We start from the raw sequence: 21,845 nt of genomic DNA on the forward strand, positions 1-21,845 counted from the left end.
TTTGACTGCAGCGTGAAAGAGAGCACTTCCCTTTCCAGCAAACATAAGGTTTCTGGCTGTACCGTTCACAATCACAATCTATTCTGCTAGCTAGCAACCAATCACAGATACCAATCATTGTTGGCAGGCAGAAGGCTTTTGTTGTCAACAACTGGTCACAATACCACAGACTGATTGGCTGCTCAATCTCCCTTTGTACACACCCACTTGGTGCCAGTGTAGCTGCAGGAACAAACAGCAGTTTGAACAGTACATAGTGTGGAGTCGCTGACTTTTAAAAGGCGTAGCAATGCCTTCCTCAATCCTTGGGTTAAAAACAGTCCTGTTCCTATTTTGGTCCACAATCAAAGACACAAAATGAAAAAGAAACTGGCTTTACACAGGAGAAATGTTGGGTGTTAAGTTGGCAGCGGATTGATGGCAGAATGTGCTTCCGGATAGTAAGCTTTGAGGGTACCTTTTTAATGTTAACATCTCAGGCACCCTCATTGAAATGCAATTTCACCTTATACTGCACCTTTAGAATTAAGTACACAGCGAACAAGAAACATGTGATTGGTCTGAGTAGGAACTACTTTTCTTGTCTGGGGACATCTCTTGGAACAGGGGAGAGGAGGCATTGATGCATTGAGTTTGGATAGTGGCTGTGAAAAGAGAAGGTGGCAGAACTGACAGAGTAAGGGAGGGAGGGAGCTGTCGGATATACGAAGGCTGGCAAGAGAAAATCAGAGCATAATCAGGGTGTGTGCGGACACAGGACACCGAAATCCATTTGTAAATGGATGACCACATAAAGTTCCAAACTCAGAAGTGCTGAATCCCAAATTCACAAGAGCTGAACTCTTCCATGCTACATATTAATTGTAGATATTGACAAGGACATGAAATTTCCGAGGTGTTAGCAAGTGATTGCTGATGATGAGATATTGGTCAGTTCAGTTAGGAAAGAGTCATAAGAAATCACTACGAGAGTCTACATTTTGGTCTACCCATCAGTCAGGATTTGCACCAACAGTATATGGACAGAATTACAGGAAGCATTCTTGGTATTCCCAATGATATTGCAGTGATGAACAAAATCAATGAAGAGCTTGATTGAAATCATCCTGTCATGTCTGAATCACAAAATCACAGAATTGTTACAGCGCATAAAGAGGCCATTTGGCCCATCGTACCCATTGCATCACATCTCAAAATCAAAGTTATTGGCTAGTGCCACTCTTGCTTTTTCCCCAAATCCTTGGACATCATTTCTATTCAAATAATCATCCTGGGGCCTCGTGAGTGCCTCAACTGAATTGCTTCCACCACACTTCCAGGAAGTGCTTTTCATACCTTAACCACTCACTGAGTGAAAATGGTTTTTAATCACACCAACCTTTGTCCATTTACATATGACTCACATAATGATAAGGCCTGCCACTCATTAATGACGATGGGTTGAAGCCTTTAAGTGGTCATTCATTGGTCGCTTAACAAGCCTTGACAGCTGGAGAGGCGGGAACTCTAATGACAGGGCTGCCCAGCAGACCAAGCTCCAGGGTTTCGAACAGAAATTGTCATGTTGACATTCCAGTGTCAGGGCTGGGGGAGCACTGCACTGTCAGAGTGGGCACTTTCTGGATCAGACTGATTGAACTGACGTCCCGACTGCCTGCACAAGTGGATGTGAAAGAGCTTGTGGCCATACTTCAAAGGGAACAGGGAAGTTATCCCTGGTGTCCTGACCTTTATCCCTCAATCAACAACACGAGACAGATCACTTGGTCATCACCACATTGCTGCTTGTGGGATCTTGCTGTGTGCACACATGACTGGTACATTTCCTGCATTGCAACAGTGACCGTGCTTCAGAAGTGCTTCATTGGCAACAAAACACTGTGAGGTATGGGAGAGGGCCTTTACAAATGCAAGTCTCTCTTTCGTTCGCCACCGCTCTCCGGGAACTTGTGCCCTCATTACCAGGAGCTGTCCTGGTGACTGCTTTGAATGGGAGAGTATCCACCAAGTCTTCTAGCGGTCTTTCCTGTCCTATTCGATAGAGGTGGACTTATCACTGCTATCCTTGTGAGAGCAACTGCACCCATGGCCTCTGCAAGCCGATGAAAATGTTTCTGTTGTCAGTTAGTGCTGACAAATTTAAAGTGATACTGTCACTGCTGACGGTGCAGATGTGAGTTTATCACCAGGCAGTGACTGAATCACGATGGAACCCAGGCTCATTCACTTTTCCCCTCTCAAGAGCATTAATTTTATCCTTTAGACTAGATTCCTTTAGATTACTTACAGTGTGGAAACAGGCCCTTCGGCCCAACAAGTCCACACCGACCCTCCGAAGAGCAACCCACCCAGACCCATTCCCCTAGTTTACCCCTTCACCTCACACTACAGGCAATCTAGCATGGCCAATTCACCTGACCTGCACATTTTGGACTGTGGGAGGAAACTGGAGCACCAGGAGGAAACCCACGCAGACACGGGGAGAATGTGCAAACTCCACACAGACAGTTGCCTGAGGCGGGTCTCTGGCGCTGTGAGGTACCAGTGCTAACCACTGTGCCACTGTGTCACCCACGGATGTTGGCACCCAACCACTGTGAGCCCCAGTTAAGAGTCCAGAACAAATAAAGTGGCACCCTTCACTGACAATAACTTTCCTGATGTACTTTTAGATATTTTCTAACCAATCTGTTCAGAGATTGTCTTCCTCACCTCTGGAGCAGCGAGGACTTAAACTTGGGTCTCCTGCCTTCAAGATAGGGATGTGCCATCAGAGTCTGCTTCTGATGTACTTTTACACTCAGGCATATTTGAGACCATTGAGTTCATCTTCATGCAAGGTATAATTTTAGAAAAAATATTTCATCCCTCAGGAGACAAAGAACTAGAGACTGAACTACATAAGGAGTTTTTCAAAAACTTGCTCAAGGAGGTAAAGTTTAATGAGTGTCTTAAAAGGAGGAGAGAGTGTGGGGGGGGGGGGGGGAGGGAGGGAGAGAGGGAGGTGGTAAGAGTTACGGAAGGATTTTCAAGGCCTAGTGTTCAGGCAGCTGGAAGCATGGCCGCTAATGGTGGAATGATTCAAGTCAGAGAGAGTAGCATTAGAGGAATATAGATATCTCGCAGGGGGTGTGGGGCTGGAGGAGGTTACAGAGGTCTGGGCTGGAGAAAGGGGTGTGGTAATGTGGCCGTGGAGGGATTTGAAAACATGGATGAGAATTTTTAAATCCAACTGCACCAAGAACTAACCTTTTGCTCTCTTTTTGCCCTAATGCAGGGTTATTCCAACAGAATGTCTGACCTGGAGAACGCAATGGTCACAATTATTGAAACTTTTCACAAATATAGCGGGAGAGAAGGGGATAAGCTGAAGTTGAAGAAGGTGGAACTGAAGGAGCTCATTAACAATGAGCTCTCCAACTTCATTGGTGTAAGTACAGTTCATTTTGAGCCACCTAGTGGAGAAAAGGCTCTTGGGTGGGTTCCAGTCTCCGTGCTTCTGATTTTAGCAGGCACCCTTCCAAAACTGGTGTCAGGTCTGAGACTGCAAAATGGTTTTTGTTCTCACAACAAACAGTCTCCATGTGGAGACACCATTTCACACAATCACAGAGATTAATGAGGCAGAAGGAGGACATTCAGCCCATCATGTCTACGCCAGCTCCCGTCAGAACAATTTATTTCATTTTGTCAGCTATATTCATCATAGTGCTGCAACCACCCCGACCCCACCACACAATTTGGTTGATTTGATTGATGGCATGTTTAGGTGTCACAAAATCTAAAGAATGGGCTGTTTCTTAGTTCTTGTTTGTGGTCCTGAGTCTTAGGTTCCTGAAACCAAGAGACCAACATTGCAATGTGATCATGAGGCAACTCTCAAGCAGATCAGAGAAGCAGCTCGGAAATGACTGTCCCTCCCATTCCTCTGCTCCCGACCCACCAAACCTTGTGTGAATACCTGGTCTAAATTACCAACATCCCTGCAAACAACATAGCTGAGTCAGTCATAGAATTTGGGTGGTACAGTTATTGCCCATCCCTAGATCACTTTGAAAAGGTTGTGGGGAATCACTTTCCTGAATACAGCTCAGTGGACTGCTTGGCCATTTCAGAGGACTGTTAAAAGTCAATCACATTGCTGCGGGCCTGGAGTCACATTTAGGCTGGATCAATCAGCAACTGCAGATTTTCTCACCTAAATGCCATTAATGGATCAGATGGTTTTTCACAACAGTCAAACAGTTACGTGGCCATCACTGGTGACCCTAGCCTTTTATTCCAATTCATTTAATCCATTACATTTAGATTTCAGAATTTCCCATGGTGGGATTTGAACTCTGCTCTCTGATTCACTTGCCCAGTAAGGTAACCTAATGAGAGTGAAGGCTAATTCCTAAATGGCAACCCTCCATGATCAGATGAATATAGCAAGGTGAAGTATTTAGCAAGACTTTCATTATTCTAGAGCATCAATTATTCTGTTGTCAGCCTGTTTTTAACTGTTTCAGTTCCTCGCTTGGCAAATAAAGATTGTTAAGAAAGATATAATTTCATAACGGCCGGTATCCCATCACCTAGTCACTCTTTATTTACGTGCTGATAGTCCTTGACACTGATCCAGCTTCCTCAGAGCCAGCTCTCAGAGTGAACAGAACCTCTGACACTCCTGTTTATTGTCTGTCAGCCAGGGCCCCCTGATTAGACCTAATTAACAGCCCCAATCAGGGAACTCACACTGTATGAAGTCCATTTGGTTGACCACATCACAATCACTCCAGTAAAATCCTAAAATGTTCCTTCAAACCAACTTATAATCACAAAAATTAGTGGTATCATCGAAATCATTAATGTGACTAAGTTTCTGAAGGATTTACTGTTCCTTGTTCATTGCTCCTGGTTGAACTTTCAGACATTATAAAACCAGATGTTGATGTTGATGTCAAACCTACAACCTTTTGACTCATATCACAGATTGTTCAGGTGTGCTGACTGATAATGGACACTTAAGGGACAAGACTGCAAGACAATATAAACAGAGAGTGTTGGAAGAAGTCTGCAGGTCTGACAGCATCCATGGAGAGAGAAACAGAGTTAATGTTTCAGGTTGATGCCCTTTCTTCAGAACAGATAATCCGGTTGGACAATTCTTTATCCCAAAATCCAAAACGCTCCAAAACGCTTTTTTCTCATTAACAAGGTTGTTTGGCATGGTAACAGTTAACCCAAGTCGACAACCACACGATGCGTGTCACTCAGATGTGATGTTGGGGGGGGGGGGGGGCATGGCCCAGCAAGGCAGGCCTTGATTCTGTCTCAATGCCCATTTTACTCAGTGAGTGTGTTCCTCTGGTAAGTTTTTTTTTATTCACCATCAAACTGTCACAGCAATACATGGAGAACTAACCATTTGGATGTAGAACTGTCTCAAAGGTAGAAGACAGAGGGTGGTGGTGGAGGGTTGTTTTTCAGACTGGAGGCCTGTGACCAGTGGAGTGCCACAAGGATCAGTGCTGGGTCCTCTACTTTTTGTCATTTATATAAATGATTTGGATGCGAGCATAAGAGGTGCAGTTAGTAAGTTTGCAGATGACACCAAAATTGGAGGTGTAGTGGACAGCGAAGAGGGTTACCTCAGATTACAACAGGATCTAGACCAGATGGGCCAATGGGCTGAGAGGTGGCAGATGGAGTTTAATTTAGATAAATGCAAGGTGCTGTATTTTGGGAAACCAAATCTTAGCAGGACTTATACACTTAATGGTAAGGTCCTAGGGAGTGTTGCTGAACAAAGTGACCTTGGAGTGCAGGTTCATACCTCCTTGAAAGTGGAGTCACAGGTAGATAGGATAGCGAAGAAGGCATTTGGTATGCTTTCTTTTATTGGTCAGAGTGTTGAGTACAGAAGTTGGAAAGTCATGTTGCGGCTATACAGGACATTGGTTAGGCCACTGTTGGAATATTGCATGCAATTCTGGTCTCCTTCCTATCGGAAAGATGTTGTGAAACTTGAAAGAGTTCAGAAAAGATTTACAAGGATGTTGTCAGGGTTGGAGGATTTGAGCTATAGGGAGAGGCTGAACAGGCTGGGGCTGTTTTCCCTGGAGTGTCAGAGGCTGAGGGGTGACCTTATAGAGGTTTAAAAAATTATGAGGTGCATGGATAGGATAAATAGACAAAGTCTCTTCTTTGGCATGGGGAAGTCCAGAACTAGAGGGCATAGGTTTAGAGTGAGAGGGGAAAGATATAAAAGAGACCTGAGGAGCAACTTTTTCACACAGAGGGTGGTGTGTGTATGGAATGAGCTGCCAGAGGAAGTGGTGGAGGTTGGTACAATTGCAACATTTAATAGGCATTTGGATGGGTATATGAGTAGGAAGGGTTTAGAGGGACATGGGCCGGGTGCTGGTAGGTGGGACTAGATTGGGTTGGGATATCTGGTTGGCGTGGATGGGTTGGACGGAAGGGTCTGTTTCCATGCTGTACATCTCTATGACTCTACGGCTTATTTTGAAATTCGAAGAATTCTGAATTCTGAAACCCAGCTGGTCCCGAGCATTTCGGATAAAGGATTGTGCGCCTGTATTGCTTTTTTTAAAATTTCCTCTCTTCCTTCACACTGACAGAGTTCTGTTGTAAGGGCAAAACAGTCCAACAGTCTGAGGTCTTGCGTCGGAAGCAAACCATTTGTGTGTTTGTAATGGTAATGAGTGCACCATCTACGTTTATCCACAAATCAGTACAGGTATAAGGTAGTAGGATCCAATATTCACTTTTATTGAGATCCAGCAGATAGTATTAAAATAATCAGGAATAGCAAAGCTAGTTGAATTTCACAGGCCTAACTCAAAAGTAGACTCTCTTAGAAAACTCAGTGGCTATCAGCCAAATCAGCATAGGTTGAGAATTAAATCTTCCTTGTCTAAGCTACTCAATAAAAAAACTTAGGGAGCAAATTGGGACAGCATGCCATTTCCATTTACTGGTTTATAAATCTATAAATAACACCAACAACAACTTTTGCTTATTTGGTAGCAATAACCTCATAAGACAGCCCAGTGTGTTTCACAACAGTGTCACCCAAATGGGAACTGAACCACATAAGGTGACATGAGGTCAAATAACCAACACCATGGTCAAAGGGGTAGGTCTTAAAGAGTGGCTTAAAGAGGGAAGGTGAGGTAAAGAGTCAGAGAGGATCAAAGAAGGAAATCCCAAGCATGGGCACCAGCAAGTGAAGGCAGGACAATTGAAACCCAAAAACCTAACATTTATCTGCAAAACCTTAGAAATCTTGGCATTTCCTATAATTGTCATAGCTACTTTCTGTACCATTTACCCTATTAGTGTATACATGATTTATTTTCTGATCTGTCATGGCCATTGACTTGTGGAACTTATATCTGAAAATGCAGGAGCCTTGCATACATTGAGGGCATTCCATCGATCAAGTATCCATGAATCTGTCCATGCAATATAAAAAAGAACTGCAGTTACTGGAAATCAGAAACAAAATCAGAAATTGCTGGAGAAACTCAGCAGGATTTTATTAATGCACGTTTTCATCCACTCTCCTCCCAGGTCCAACTCAAGTGGACATATAGTTCATAAGCGAGAGAACTCTTAAACCTTGCCCAGTTAACTGCTTTCTTTTGTGAAATTTAGCCCTGTGTGTTCGCCAGTGTGAATTCAGGGATTCAAATCCAACTTATGCAATATGCAACATCCACACTGCAGAAGTCATTAGACAGGGATCAAAGATGTTGATTTGCTTTCTCCCGTTCAGAACTTAGAAATAATAGAATGAAGAAAAGCACTTGTGAATATGGGCTTCCCAAATGCAGGTATTGTATGAAAAGGCAGAGAAGCCTTTTCTAGAGCTCTGATTAGAATCCCTACAGTGTGGGAAGAGGCCCTTCAGCCCAACAAGTCCACACCAACCCTCTGAAGCATAACCCACCCAGACTCATTCCCCCCATTTTATATTTACTCTTGCCTAATGTACCTAACCTACACATCCCTAAAAACTATGGGCAATTGAGCACAGTTAATTCACCTAACCTGCACAACTTTGGACTGTGGGAGGAAACCAGAGTACCCTGGGAAGCCCACGCAGACACAGGGAGAATGTGCAAACTCCACAGACAGTCACCCAAAGCTGGGATTGAACCCAGATCCTTAGTACTGCTGAAGCTACAGTGTTAACCACTGAGCCATCTAACCCACACGAAGAGTATTCCATTCCATTCTGGTTGCTATACAATAGGAATGATGTGAAGATCCTTGAGAGGGTGCAGGAAGCTTTAGCAGAATGGGGCCAGAGATGAATACATTTTGTTAAAAGGTTACACTGGAGAAGCAGGGACTGTTCTCCTGAGGCGAAACTTGATTGAATTACACAAAATTATGACAGGTTCAGACAAAATAGACAAAGAAAAGTTATTTCCATTAGCTGGGGGATGCAGATTTAAGGTTTTGGGCAAGACCTGCCAAGGGATGTGAGGAAGAACTATTTTTTGTAGTGAGTGGTGGTTATGTAGAACTTACAGTTCACAATGGTAGTGGATCTGGAGATGATCAACGAAATCAAAAGGAAATTGAACAGGCAATTGATGGAAATAAGCTTATCAGTTGCAGGAATAAAGTGGGGGAAATATAAGATTAACTGTAAATTTTAAATACTTTCACAGGATGTGAGCATCACTGGCTAGGCTAGCGTTTATTAACCATTCCAAAATGACTTGAGAAGATGGCGGTGAGGAGCCTTCTCACAGCACTGCTCCCCATGTGGACTAGGTGCATCCATAATGTTGTTCAGGGATTTGAAACAACTGGGATATAGCCCTGAATGAGGATGATGTGCCGCTTGAGCATCAGAATGGGCTTCATTGGCCAAATGTCCTCCTCTGTGCCATGACCTCTCTATCATGTGAACAATAGTCTTTAAACCATCCTCCAAATGTGAAAAGCTAACAGAGTAGGGATCAGAGATGGAGTGTGATCTCTATGTCTCAGCTTCTGGGTGTGCTGCATAATATGCTTGGGAAAGTATTAAGGACCTTAATAGATTAGGGTTTCAGATAGTGATCACAAGTATCTCATGTGATGAGATGCTATGTCAATTCAGATGATTGTTTTACAAGCCACTAGCATAGCCCAGCTCAGCCCAATGAAAATGCATTGATTACATTTTTTGGGGAATTTTTCCCTTCAGTAATTTATTTTATTAACAGTTCTGACCCATTCCAGAATTACTAAATAACAGTGGAGCTGCTCAGAGGTTAAATAAAAAGCACATTGCACTCTGTTCCGCTGAGTTTTAACACATGGCTTGATGTAATTGTCTTGAAGGCAGAAATCAGCAGAAAAAAACACTTCACTGAAACCTGGCGTAGGTTCAATTGTCAACCAAATTTATCAAACCAGAATTATTAAGCCATCGGGGTATTGTAGGGTTGTAAATCTTACACAGCATTTAAGACTATTTCACATAAGTGGGAAAGAACAAGTGATTGCACTGAATTTGACAGTAGTAAATATCCTAATGTTTCTTTTTTCTGAATATCTGTGAAAGTTGTTGATCTGGGCAATGCTTTCTAAGGCTTTAGACAACCTCTATGGATTGGACAGGGCAGGATTAGAAATAAGTTCAAAAGAACAGCTATGATGAAGGAAACTTGAATAAATGTCTGTTTAGAGGGAAGATTCTGGAGGGAGTGCAACAAAGGATTACCAGAGTAATTCCTGAGATGGAGAAAGTGACAACTGCAGATGCTGGAGATCAGAGTCAAAAGGTGTGGTCCTGGAAAAGGACAGCAGGTCAGGCAGCATCCGAGGAGCAAGAGTTAATGTTTCAAGCATGAACTCTTCATCATTCCTGAATAAGAGCTTATGCTCGAAATATCAACTCTCCTGCTCCTCAGGTGCTGCTTGGGTGGCTGTGCTTTTCCAGCACCACACTTTTTGACTAATTCCTGGAATGGTGGGACTAGTGTGAAGAGAGACTGGATTGATTAGGACTATATTCACTGGAGTTTAGAGGAATGAGGGGGGTAGTCTCATGAAAAACATAAACAGTTCTAACAGAACCAAATAGGATAAATGCAAGAAGGATATTCCCCTTGAACAGGGAGTCCAGAATCAAGGGGCCCAGTCTAAGGATTACAGGGATAGCCAATCAGGACTGAAATGAGGAGACAATATTTCACCCAGAGAGTGGTGAGCCAGTGGAAATCTCTGCCACAGATCATGAGTAAGACCAAAGCATGAAATATTTTGAAGATGCCATTAGATATAGTTATTAGCTCTAAAGGGATCAAAGACTATGTGGAGAAAGCAGGAACAATGTAGTGAATTGGTCTGAAGAAACAAACAGCCTACTCCTGTCTCTATTTGCTATATTTCTAAGCCTAGGAAATGTTAGTATTTGACTTAAAAACCTTGACTTTTCTTTCAATCAACTGGCTAAAAGGACATTAAAGGTACATTTTGCAAGTGAATTATTTTTTAACAGCTTATGTCTCATTAAAACAATTGGAAGAAGTGGATGCCAAATTCTGCAAGGGAATCAAATGTTGCAATCTGATACTTAGAGTTTGGACTGCTTCACTTTAAATGACCATGCACATATATTTTAAAGGGAAAAGTGTTAGATTAAGGTAAACATACACAGAACACTGTATCATAAATATCTGTTTTGCTGTTTGAAGTTTGAGTTCTGTTTTTATTTTGAAAAAATCTCTTAGGACATTAAAGACCAAGAGACCCTGGACAAGTTGATGGAAAGCCTGGATAGTGACGGTGATGCTGAGTGTGATTTCCAGGAGTTTGTTGCTTTCGTTGCTATGACCACCGCAGCTTGTCATGAGTTTTTTTTCCCAGAGGATGAGTAAATGGACTATACGGCTGCACAATGGACTATACGGCTGCACAATGTAAGATATTGCTTAATTGATCATATTCTATTTGTAATGGCCTGTGAGGAGCCAGTGATGGGGCTATCAAATTTAACTTGTAAAGTTGCAAATAAGAGTCATTAATGAGTATCATCTGCCAAAATTATTGACGCTCAGCCTGATCTACAGAAATCCAGGGATCCATGGTTAAGCCACGTTTGAGCTCAGACTGAAACGCAGTATTTTATCTATTAAAGTTTGCACTGCTGTAGTTAGAGATGGCTTTTCAAAGATAGATGTAGGGTAACATGTAATGGAACAACATTGAGAAATCTTCCTTTTGCTTCTAAAAGCAACTAGGCATGAGTAGAGAACATAAAAAATAACAGCTGGAATATCGTATACTCCCAACAAGCTTGATCCACCTAAGAACATGATGGTGGCTGATTTTGACCTTCAACTCCAATTTCCTGCCTATTCCATCAATTCCCTGGCAGACCAAAATCTGTCTATTTCAGCCTGAAATGTATTCAATAATGGTGCACAGCTATCTGTTGTGGAGAATTCCAAGGACTCACATCTTTGAGTTTAGGAATTTCTCCTAACCTCAGTCTGAAATGAGCAACCCCTTCTCCTGAAATGATGCTCTGTATTATAGATTCCCCAACAAGAAAACATTGCACCTTCATTATCTTGAATGTTTTAATGAGATCTTTTCTCATTCTTCTAAAAAGACCTACTTTACATAATGGGATGATCTCCCAAGATAGGGACAAGTTAACGAACCTTTGCTGTACTGCCTTCAATATAAGTTTATTCTTCCTTAAATATGGGGACCAAAACTGCACTTTGTAATCTTGTGATCTCACCAAAGTCCCATATATGTATAGCATGACTTCTTTATTCGTGTACTCCTAATATTTTTACAATAAAGGCCAATATGCCATTGCTATCCTGATTGCTTGCTTTACCAAACTTTTTGATCCTTATGTAACTGCACATGCATTTCTCTGAACATCAAGATCCACAAGTTTTACTCCTATTTTAAAAAGATTCTGCTTCTCTACTCCAGATGGGATACCTCAGACTTCATGTTATACTCCATCTGCCACCATGTTGCCCTCTTACTTCACCTGCAGAGTAACCCGTCATAATCTTGCCAAATGGTGGAGCTTGATCAAGTGTTGGAATGCCTACTCTGGTCCCATTTCCTTTTTGTTCTTCGAAGCCTCTTTTTATCATCCATCTCAGCCAAATGTTCCGCCTGGCTTTGTATCATCACCAGAATAAGATGCATTTCTCCCTGTTTCTTTGTCTACGTCACAAAGGTAGATTGTAAATCGTTGAGGATACAACACTGATTGTTGCAGCACTCTGCCAATCACAATCTGTCAGCTTGACAATGCCCTATTTATCCCGACACTCTACCTGTAAGAATTGACATATTATGCAAAGAAAGGTTAATTCTACATCACAGTTTTGCTACAAGTGAGGTTGGGCTTTTCGATGAGCAGCTTTTAATCTTGATTTGGGGTTTAACCTTATACCGTACCAGGTCTGGAAGCATTGGGTGTCAGTTAGCTCAGTTGGCTGGACAAGTGACTTATGATACAGGGTACCATCATAGTATGACTTCAATTCCCCACGCCAGTTGAAGCTGTTATGAAGGATTCTCTTTCTCAGCTTTTCACCTGAGGCATAGCTGCCCTCAGGTTAAGCCAGCACCAGTCATCTCTCCCTCTCAATAATGAGAGAGTTGCCCTGTGGTCTGGTAAGACTATGGTGACCTTAGCTTTATTTGCACCAAATTTGGGAGTTCATGTCATGGGGTGAAAAGAAAGAACTCTAACTTATAATTTTGCAAAACCACCTTAAAATGTTGCATGTCATTTGAATCATTAATGAGTGCAAATCCACAAGTTATCTTGTCACATGTAAACAATGATGAACTGAAGAACTAATTAACCTGCTCCTGTTAATGTGGACTAGAGATAAAACTTTAGCCAAGCCAACTTTTTTTCAAACAGTGTCAGAGATCCTCAATGTTCATCCAGCCATTCTACTTGAAGTGTGGTGTATTCAGCACTGAAACAGTCCTCTCACTCTGAACAGGATTGTCTGCCTAGATTAAGCTCTGAAGTCATTGATGGGGATTTGAATAGTGAGGGGAGAGTGCTACCACTGACCCAAACCAACATTATCGAATGCTGAACCAAGATTTAAATTCCCAACATTGGTATTCTTCATCCTTTTTAACAATATTAACCAAATGATTAATATTAATACTACTGTCAGCCTGCTTAGTGCCTCTACCTGCTTGCTTGGCTATATTTGTTAAAAGAAAGACCCGATTGGAGTGGCTTCAGTATTTTGTGAAAATCTGTAACTCCTTAGTAGTTGAAGCACTCTCTGAATGGTTGTGAGGTGACTGGAATTTATGATATCAAGTACACAGCCTTCTGCTTCCACAGTGATTCACAGATCCTATTGTTCCAATTCAGTCTTTACTGTTTGCCAGTCATCGCCTCTAATGCATTTTTATTTATTATGGTTAAGGAATTGGAAAGAATTGGAGAATGATTTGAAATGGTAGACAAAGGGACTAACCTTGGTATGAGATCATTCTGTCAACTCTTTTCTGCATCACTGAGCAGGCCAGATTGAAGCCTGAGTCACATTGCCAAGTTGGTGCCAATTTAGGCCTGGTTGTGGGCACTATTATTCTGTGGGTCTGCAGCTATAGCTCGATAATATGTAGTTTCTCACAACTGGCAAAGGCAGGAGACAGCTTAATCCCATCATTCTGCTTTAGATTCATCATTGGAATGCAGAGGTGAAAGCTTAAAGTAACAACCAACAGCACAAAATTAACTTGTTATAGCACCGACTCTCCTTATTCATAATGTCTCTCAAGGGCCTTGTACTAGAGTCACATATTTCTTTATTGTTGTAATCCAGACTTGAAGTGAATCCCTCGACTCTACCTGTATGAAATTGACATATTATGCAAAGAAAAGCTAATTCTGCATCACATCTTTGCTGTAAGTGAGGTTGGGCTATTCAATTAGCAGCTTTTGATCTTGATTTGGTGTTAAACCGTGTGCCGTACCAAGGCAGGGAGTCCATCGGCATTGGCGCATGGTGTAGCCAGCATGTACTTCTCTATACTACAAAACATGTATTCATTAACAAATGAGACAGACAGCTAGCAGAGGAAGTGGGCTTGTCTCGTGAGCAATCTACAGTGACTTTAGTCAAGTTTCTGGTAATTTGTTTGATCAAACTCCAAGACAAAATGTCTCATCATACCTGACAAAGCACAACCAACCAAATCAATACAAACTCCCTTCTAAGCCCTGAGCATCACATCAGATCACTGCTATTCAGTACATTAGATTTTGATGTTAACTTGTGATGGAGTTACATTCTGTACACATATCTATTGACATCTATTTCACCATTTCGACTGATACGAGACTAGACTGATGCAGTACAGAGGAACAGGTGCTGGCTATGCCAGTAGAACTTCCCTACTTGATTTCTAGTCTGGATTACCATGAATAAGAAATATCTGAAATAAGGACAAGTGCCTTGAAAGAAAATATGGATAGACAGAGTTGTCATCATAGCAAGTTAATTTTTCTTTGCTGTTCATCGTGCAACAGAACACTCAATGCTTATTGATTGTACGTGGTGAATAAAACACTGAACTAAACTGTCATGTCAAAAATATTTTACTTGTGATAAACCTTTATTTGGCAGAGCTACAGTGCACTATGGAAAAAGGAAGATGACTTTGCACAATGGCGCAGTAATACATCCTAGATTAGTAACTCTACCCCTTTACAATCATGGTCGGGACTGAATTTCTCAGTTGGATTCTTTATGTAAATTCTTTGGGGGTGAATTTATATGGCTTTGACTGGAATTAATGGGACAGTAACAGCTTTGAATGGAGGGGATGGCATGGCTGACCAGTTAAAGGTGGGGGTGTGGCAGGGCATGTTGTGAAAGGGGATGAGTAGCAGCTCTTATCTTGGGAATCGAGATCCTGATTAGCGGAGCTATCAAGTGCTTGACAGGACTAGAAGGAAAATCCAAAGCGGATCAGCCTGGAAGATAAAGACATGATAATGGGTAAAGGATATTCTTCAGACAGAAAGCTTTTTCTAAGGTTGATGTAGTGGAATTCCTCATGGGTCAATACTGAGACCCTTACGGATCTTGGTGTGGAAGGGACAATTTTAAAGTTTGCAGATAATACAAAACCCTAATAGAATTGTAAACTGTGAGGAAGGCAGCATGAAAAGAATATTCACAAGTTGGTGGAGAGCTAAGTAGTTGATGAAGTTCAATTCAGAGACATGTGAGGTGATACATTTTGGTACAAATAAGTTGAGAGACAATTCCAAAGTGTGTGCAGAAACAGATAGACCTAGCTGTTTATGTGCATAAGTCATAAAAGGGGCAGGACAGGTAACGAGAGCTGTTTAGGCTTCATTAATAGAGGCGTGGAGTACAAGAATAGCAAGGCTACGCAGGAGCTGTATAAGATACTGGTTAGATATCAGCTGAAGTACTGCGTTACAGTTCTGGGTGCCATACTTTCGGAAAGATGTGAAACCATTGGAGAGAATGTAGAAGAGACAAACAAGAATGGTTCCAGGAATGAAAAGCTTCAGTTGCGAAAATAGACTAGAGAAGTTCGAACTGTTTTCTCTTGGACAAGAGAAGGCTGAGGGGTCATTTGAATGAAGCTTTCAAAATTAAGAGGAATCTGGATATGATGGATAGGGGGCATCTAGTCTTCCATGAAAGAATAGTGGACCAAAGAGCACGGTTTTAAAGGGTATTGCAAAAGAAGCAAATGCAAAGTGAGGAAGAAACCTTTCACAGAGTGAGTTGCCTGGGTGTGGAGTGCAGTGCCTGTAAGAATGGTGATGGCAGGTTCAGTTGAAGCATTTGGGAGCACATTTGATGACTGTTGAAATAGAAACGTGCAGGGTGGGGTTAAGAGGCAGGAAGGAATTTGGCATGAATTTGGCACCAGAGAGCAGGGTGCAGACATAATCTGGGGAGTTAATAACTAACAAACCAAACTCGGGAAAAATATAAAAATGGACCAACCTGCAACAATAAAAGAAGCAAACAAAGAGAAAGAGAGCAATAGGAAGAAGGCCGAGGAGATAAGGACAGCAATAACATGCATCTCAAAGATTACTGATAATGTGGAGGAGGCTGGGGAGATGATGGAGGTGAAAGACAAAGGGGAGACACAAAACTTGTTTCTAAAAGCCCAAGCCACATCAACAGCAAGAGCAAATTACTGCAGAGGCTGGAATCTGTACTGAAAACAAAAAAAATGCTGGAGATCACAACAGGTCAGGCAGCATCCAGGGAGAGACAACAAGCTAATGTTTCAAATCTAGATGACTCTTCATCAGAGCTGACATGAAATGTGGAGGGGGCAGCATTTATGCAATCATTGGTAGGGGGTGGGGGGGGGGGGGGGGTGACATGGGGGCACGGTGCTGGAGAGAAAAGATATTGATAGTTCAGATTAAGTCATTGGAATGTGCGAACGGCAGAACAGTGATGTGTCTAACTGCCAGACTTGAAAGAACAGGCATCGCGTTGGAGTGGCAAGAAGAGAGAGAGGACATGGTGACAGAAAACGTAACAAGCTAAAAGAAAAGGAAGGAAGGGGGTTCACAATCTGAAGGTGCTTTAAGTCCAATTTATGTCCAGAAAGTTGTAAAGTGCCTAGTCTAAAGATGAGATGTTGTTCCTCCAGTTTGCAGTGTGATTCACTGGAGCATTGCAGCAACGCTGAGGACAGGCAATAACAGTCTAGGAGTCAGACTGAGAAGAACAAGCTATAAGACTTGAATATAAAGTAAGCAAGATTCAGAAAGGATACTCGCACACAATAAAACAGTGACTATGAGAAATGAGGATCCAGGTAGATCACTAAATCAAGTAAAATTATTTGATAAAGAACTGTGAATAGCTGGAATGGGAGTTACAAGGATAAAGGTGGTGGAATACTGTATAGTTATTGAATGCCTGAAGCTATGTAAACATCATGCTCAGAAAAGAACCAAGTCAAAGATGTAAAATGTATGAGAGAAGATCTGATTTAGTAAAATTCTTTTTCTGTGTACTTTAGAGTGCAGGGATCAGGGATATCTTACAAAATGTAGAAAACCTGACAAGAGTTCAGCTTGTCTCAGTTTATAGCACCCTTGTCTCTGAGTGAAAAGGTAGTAGATATAAAGCTCCCCTGATAGTTAGAGCAGCTCACCATGGCTCACACCACAGGTCCCATCAATAACCATCAAAAGTGGTGTTTCTAGAGAATCCTGCAACTATGGAAGTGGGTGGTCATGCCTGTTTTAAATTCCATTTTTGTAAATAAACAACGACCTCCAACAAGTCTTCTGTCACATAAGTGATTGCCTGTATATGTTAGGAAATGCTTTTGTTTCAACTGCAGAGCAGTGAATCATTAGGTTCCCAGACAAAGGTCCTTCAAAATGCATATCAGCAGATTTGTTTTTGGTTAAAATGTACTAAACATTATTTCAATTCATTCACTGTCTTTTCCTTCACAGGGCACTGGAAGCAAATCTCAGAGCAGGGTACTGCCTATGTAGACACTGCAGAAGTAATAAGCAGTTCCAGGCAAAACACCGTTTTGCAAACTAACCTTCACCTCTGTGTAGTTGTGAAGAAGCCCATTATGCTGCATAATGCACAGGGTTTCAGCTCCAGGTACTGATGAACAGCACTAATTTGGAAAGCAATGTAACACAAGCGAGGCTGACGAAGATTGTGTAATGCCAAAAGTTGTTTAATCATGTAAAGAATTAACAATACCTCTTAGTGTAGGTGATAGACTGAATCAGTGAACAGTTAAACATGCTTGTAATGGATCTCTAAATAAAATGAGTCACTTTGGACAATGGCAGAATTTTGTCTGGCTGTTTTAATTCCAATACTCTCCCAAAATACTGAACCTGCTGAGCACTAGTTCCATGAGCACTGGCTGATCTCTAATTCTTGTGTGAGCTTCAGCACTGAGTGTTTGAAGGCCATTTTCAGTGCCTTACATTGGTTACCTATAGTCACTGAATAGAGAGAGTGGAATCTCTGCCTGTCTTTTGCCCTGCCCATTTCCCAAACCCAGGATGTTGAGGCCATTTCTACCATCTACCAATAACAAACACAATATGTTCATATATCCCCTTCAACATAGCAAAATTAGATTACAGTGTGGAAACAGGCCCTTTGGCCCAACAAGTCCACAAATACCCCTAACCTAACACTACGGGCAATTTAGCATGGCCAATTCACCTGACCTGCACATCTTTGGACTGTGGGAAGAAACCAGAGCACCTGGAGGAAACCCACATAGACACAGGGAGAACATGCAAACTCTACACAGTCAGTCACCTGAGGCAGGAATTGAACCTGGGTCTCAGGTGCTGTGAGGCAGCAGTGCTAACCACTGTGCCACCCCCACATCCCTTAACTCAGCTGAGAACACTGAGTATTGCAGACTGCTGACGGAGCTGAATTTGATGTGTGTGTATGCACGTGTGCATGTGAGAGAGAGTGTGTGTTGTGGGTACACAAGTGAGAGAGTGAGTGTGTATACACATGAGATTAAATGTGAGAGAGTGAGGCTGTATGCAAATGAGAGTAAATGTGAGAGAGTGAGTGCGTGTCCATGTTAGAGAGTAAATGTGAGAGTGAGTGTGTGGACATGACAAAGTGTAAGAGATTGAGTATGAGTGTGTATCAGTGAGAGAAAGATTCTGAAACAGTACGTGTATGTAGTGCATATACCCTGAGACGAGGGAGTGAGCTGAACACACACACACATCCAAGGATTCATGTATATTCTACCCAGGCCAGCTCAGAATAAATGTGACCAGATGTAAACATAAGGGTGGAGTTAATTAAAAGCAACTGCTTAACTCATCCTCAGCCCACTTCACATCGTATCCCTGATGATTTGGGTCTTAGCTGTTTCTATCTAGCTCCGCTCATAACACAAAATGCAATAAAAATAGTAACACTACTGTTTGCCAGATACTCAGCTCAGATATGCACACACACTCAAGTGCACACACTCACTCTCCTGTGTGCAATTATTCCCTGTCTCGTGCACTCAGTCAACCCTCTCCCGGCTGGGCCTCTAGCAGGAGCAAGGAGCTGTTCACTGTTGCCTGTGACATTTGGTAAATGCATGGTGAGAGACTAGTTGGAGGTGCCAGTGGGAGGGGAAGGCTGGGTGGGGAGCAGTTGCAGCATGTGGGTTGTCGATCATAGTGGAAAAGCCAGTGCCAGGTTGCACTGCGGAGAGACTGGGACCTCCTGTTGTGGGCAGGGTATGCCAGTGGCCACGTGCTGTGACCTGTGACCTGGTATGAAATGTCACTGCAAGGAGTGGTGCCAGTGAACCACACAGTCTCACCCCAGAGTTCAAAGTGAAGGCACTTACCCCCTGAATCCTCATCTTCATGACGCTTAGGAAACCAAGCCAACACCTGTTTAAAACCAGAATGGTCACATGGCCTGCATTATTTAAATCTCCAATCCACCTTCCTGAATGGGGTTTCCAAACCATTTTTCCAGCCTCCATTGGAGTTGGTATTGATCAGGATGGAGGTGTATGGAATCATAGAATCCCTACAGTGAGGAAGCAGGTCATTCTGCCCCTCGAGTCCATACTGACCCACCGAAAATCATCCCACCCAGATCTAACCCCTCCCCTCCCCTCCCCTTGAAACCTCACATTTCCCCACATGGCCAATCCACCTACCTGAACATCTTTGGACTGTGGGACAAAACCGGAGCATCCAGAGGAAACCCATACAGACACAGGGCGAATGTGCAAACTCCACACAAACAGTCACCCAAGGTGGAATCAAACCCAGGTCCCTGGCGCCATGAGGCAGCTGTGCAAACTACTTAGTCACCATGCTGCATATCAGGGTGGCAGAAGACAGACATTTCTGACTCTTAACCCCATCCAACCCAAAATCATCCCATTCCTTTACAAATAAAATTTCTCCCCATGTCTTTGGTGTCCGCAATGTTGACAAGGGGATTGGTTTTGCTCAGCTGATGTTAGGATCACGGACATGCCATCTGATTGTACACATGTCAGTGTACATGTCCCAGGTCTGTAGATAATGGAGCCAAGGAACAAAATGAATTAGGGAGGAGGAGGATGCCAAGGATGGATATAGGGGGAACACCAGAGATAAGAGATCCGATGAGGGCAGGAGCAGAAACCAAAATATGAGATGTTCTGACCATTTGAAAACCAACAAGCAAAACAGGCAAGGCCAGTCTAAGACAGAGCATCACAGAACATAGAAGATAGAACATAGAACAATACAGCACAGAACAAGCCCTTCGGCCCACGATGTTGTGCCGAACATTTGTCCTAGCTTAAGCACCTATCTATGTACCTATCCAATTGTCGCTTAAAGGTCACCAATGATTCTGACTCTACCACTCCCACGGGCAGTGCATTCCATGCCCCCACCACTCTCTGGGTAAAGAACCTAGCCCTGACATCCCCCCTATACCTTCCACCCTTCACCTTAAATTTATGTCCCCTTGTAACACTCTGTTGTATCTGGGGAAAAAGTCTCTGACTGTCTACTCTATCTATTCCCCTGATCATCTTATAAACCTCTATCAAGTCACCCCTCATCCTTCGCCGTTCCAATGAGAAAAGGCCCAGCACTCTCAACCTATCCTCGTACGACCTATTCTCCATTCCAGGCAACATCTTGGTAAATCTCCTTTGCACCCTCTCCAAAGCTTCCACATCTTTCCTAAAATGAGGCAACCAGAGCTGCACACAGTACTCCAAATATGGCCTTACCAAGGTCCTATACAAGTGCAACATCACCTCACGACTCTTGAATTCAATCCCTCTGCTAATGAACGCTAATACACCATAGGCCTTCTTACAAGCTCTATCCACCTGAGTGGCAACTTTCAAAGATCTATGAACATCGACCCCAAGATCCCTCTGCTCCTCCACCTTACTAAGAACCCTACCATTAACCCTGTATTCCGCATTCTTATTTGTCCTTCCAAAATGGACAACCTCACACTTGACAGGGTTGAACTCCATCTGCCACTCCTCAGCCCAGCTCTGCATCATATCCAGGTCCCTTTGCAGCCGACAACAGCCCTCTTCACTATCCACAACCCCACCAATCTTCGTAAAAAAAGGACTGGAGGAGGATTGTGCATCCATTTGAAAGATTCAGTGATGTTAAATATAAAGAGGGTTAATTTGCAACGGACAGTGTGTGATATCTGAAGTAAGACAATAGGAAGTGTGCCAGTATCTATTTGTTTTGCAGCATAATACACAGATTTTGCTTCAATTAGTGAAGACGAGTCATGGGACTAACTACCAAAGATAAAAGCCAGAAAGACAACCATTTCCACAGATTAAAAACTTAACTCAGCAAAAGATTTGTGTCATCAAACTCAACTCAATCTCTCTCTCTCCTCTCTCTTTCTCTCCCCCTCTCTCCCCATTTAGCTGAAGCTAGACCAAGAAAAAAGCAACATGAATTAGCATTCAGCTGCTGCTCCTGCTAACTCACTGGTATTTCAACAGTTTTTGTCACAGACGGTCTGTCAAGCACAACATGATGGTGAATATCGGAGAGTGCTGGTTCATGAAATTCATTATGGAAGTGACAAATTAGAAAGGTTACAGATGTTCTAAAAATGACCTCAACTCCGCATCGGTGAGTCAGACAAACATAGTCTGTTGTCACCTCTTGTCAAAGCCATAGGGTTTCGAAGTTCCTGATGAAAGATACATCATTTTCATGGCACCACAAGAACACCTCGTTAGGAGTAAATGGAAAATCACAGGAGAGAATCAACACAGAGAGCCAGGAG

At 42.6% G+C, this 21,845-nt stretch overlaps 1 protein-coding gene across 2 annotated transcripts in view; it reads left to right on the forward strand.

Annotated features, from left to right (window-relative positions):
• Positions 1-17,868, forward strand: part of s100b (S100 calcium binding protein, beta (neural)) — a 36,794-nt gene extending 18,926 nt beyond the window's left edge. For both annotated transcript variants that reach the window (XM_072578366.1, XM_072578365.1), the window contains 3 exons: positions 3,278-3,430; positions 10,746-10,934; positions 17,510-17,868. In XM_072578366.1, coding sequence (XP_072434467.1) covers positions 3,293-3,430; positions 10,746-10,892 — 285 coding nt within the window. In that variant the 5' untranslated portion in view covers positions 3,278-3,292 and the 3' untranslated portion in view covers positions 10,893-10,934; positions 17,510-17,868. The remainder of the gene's footprint in view (positions 1-3,277; positions 3,431-10,745; positions 10,935-17,509) is intronic.
• The last annotated feature ends 3,977 nt before the right edge of the window (positions 17,869-21,845 follow it).

Source organism: Chiloscyllium punctatum, chromosome 10 (genome assembly GCF_047496795.1).
Source record: "Chiloscyllium punctatum isolate Juve2018m chromosome 10, sChiPun1.3, whole genome shotgun sequence".
NCBI lineage: Eukaryota > Metazoa > Chordata > Chondrichthyes > Orectolobiformes > Hemiscylliidae > Chiloscyllium > Chiloscyllium punctatum.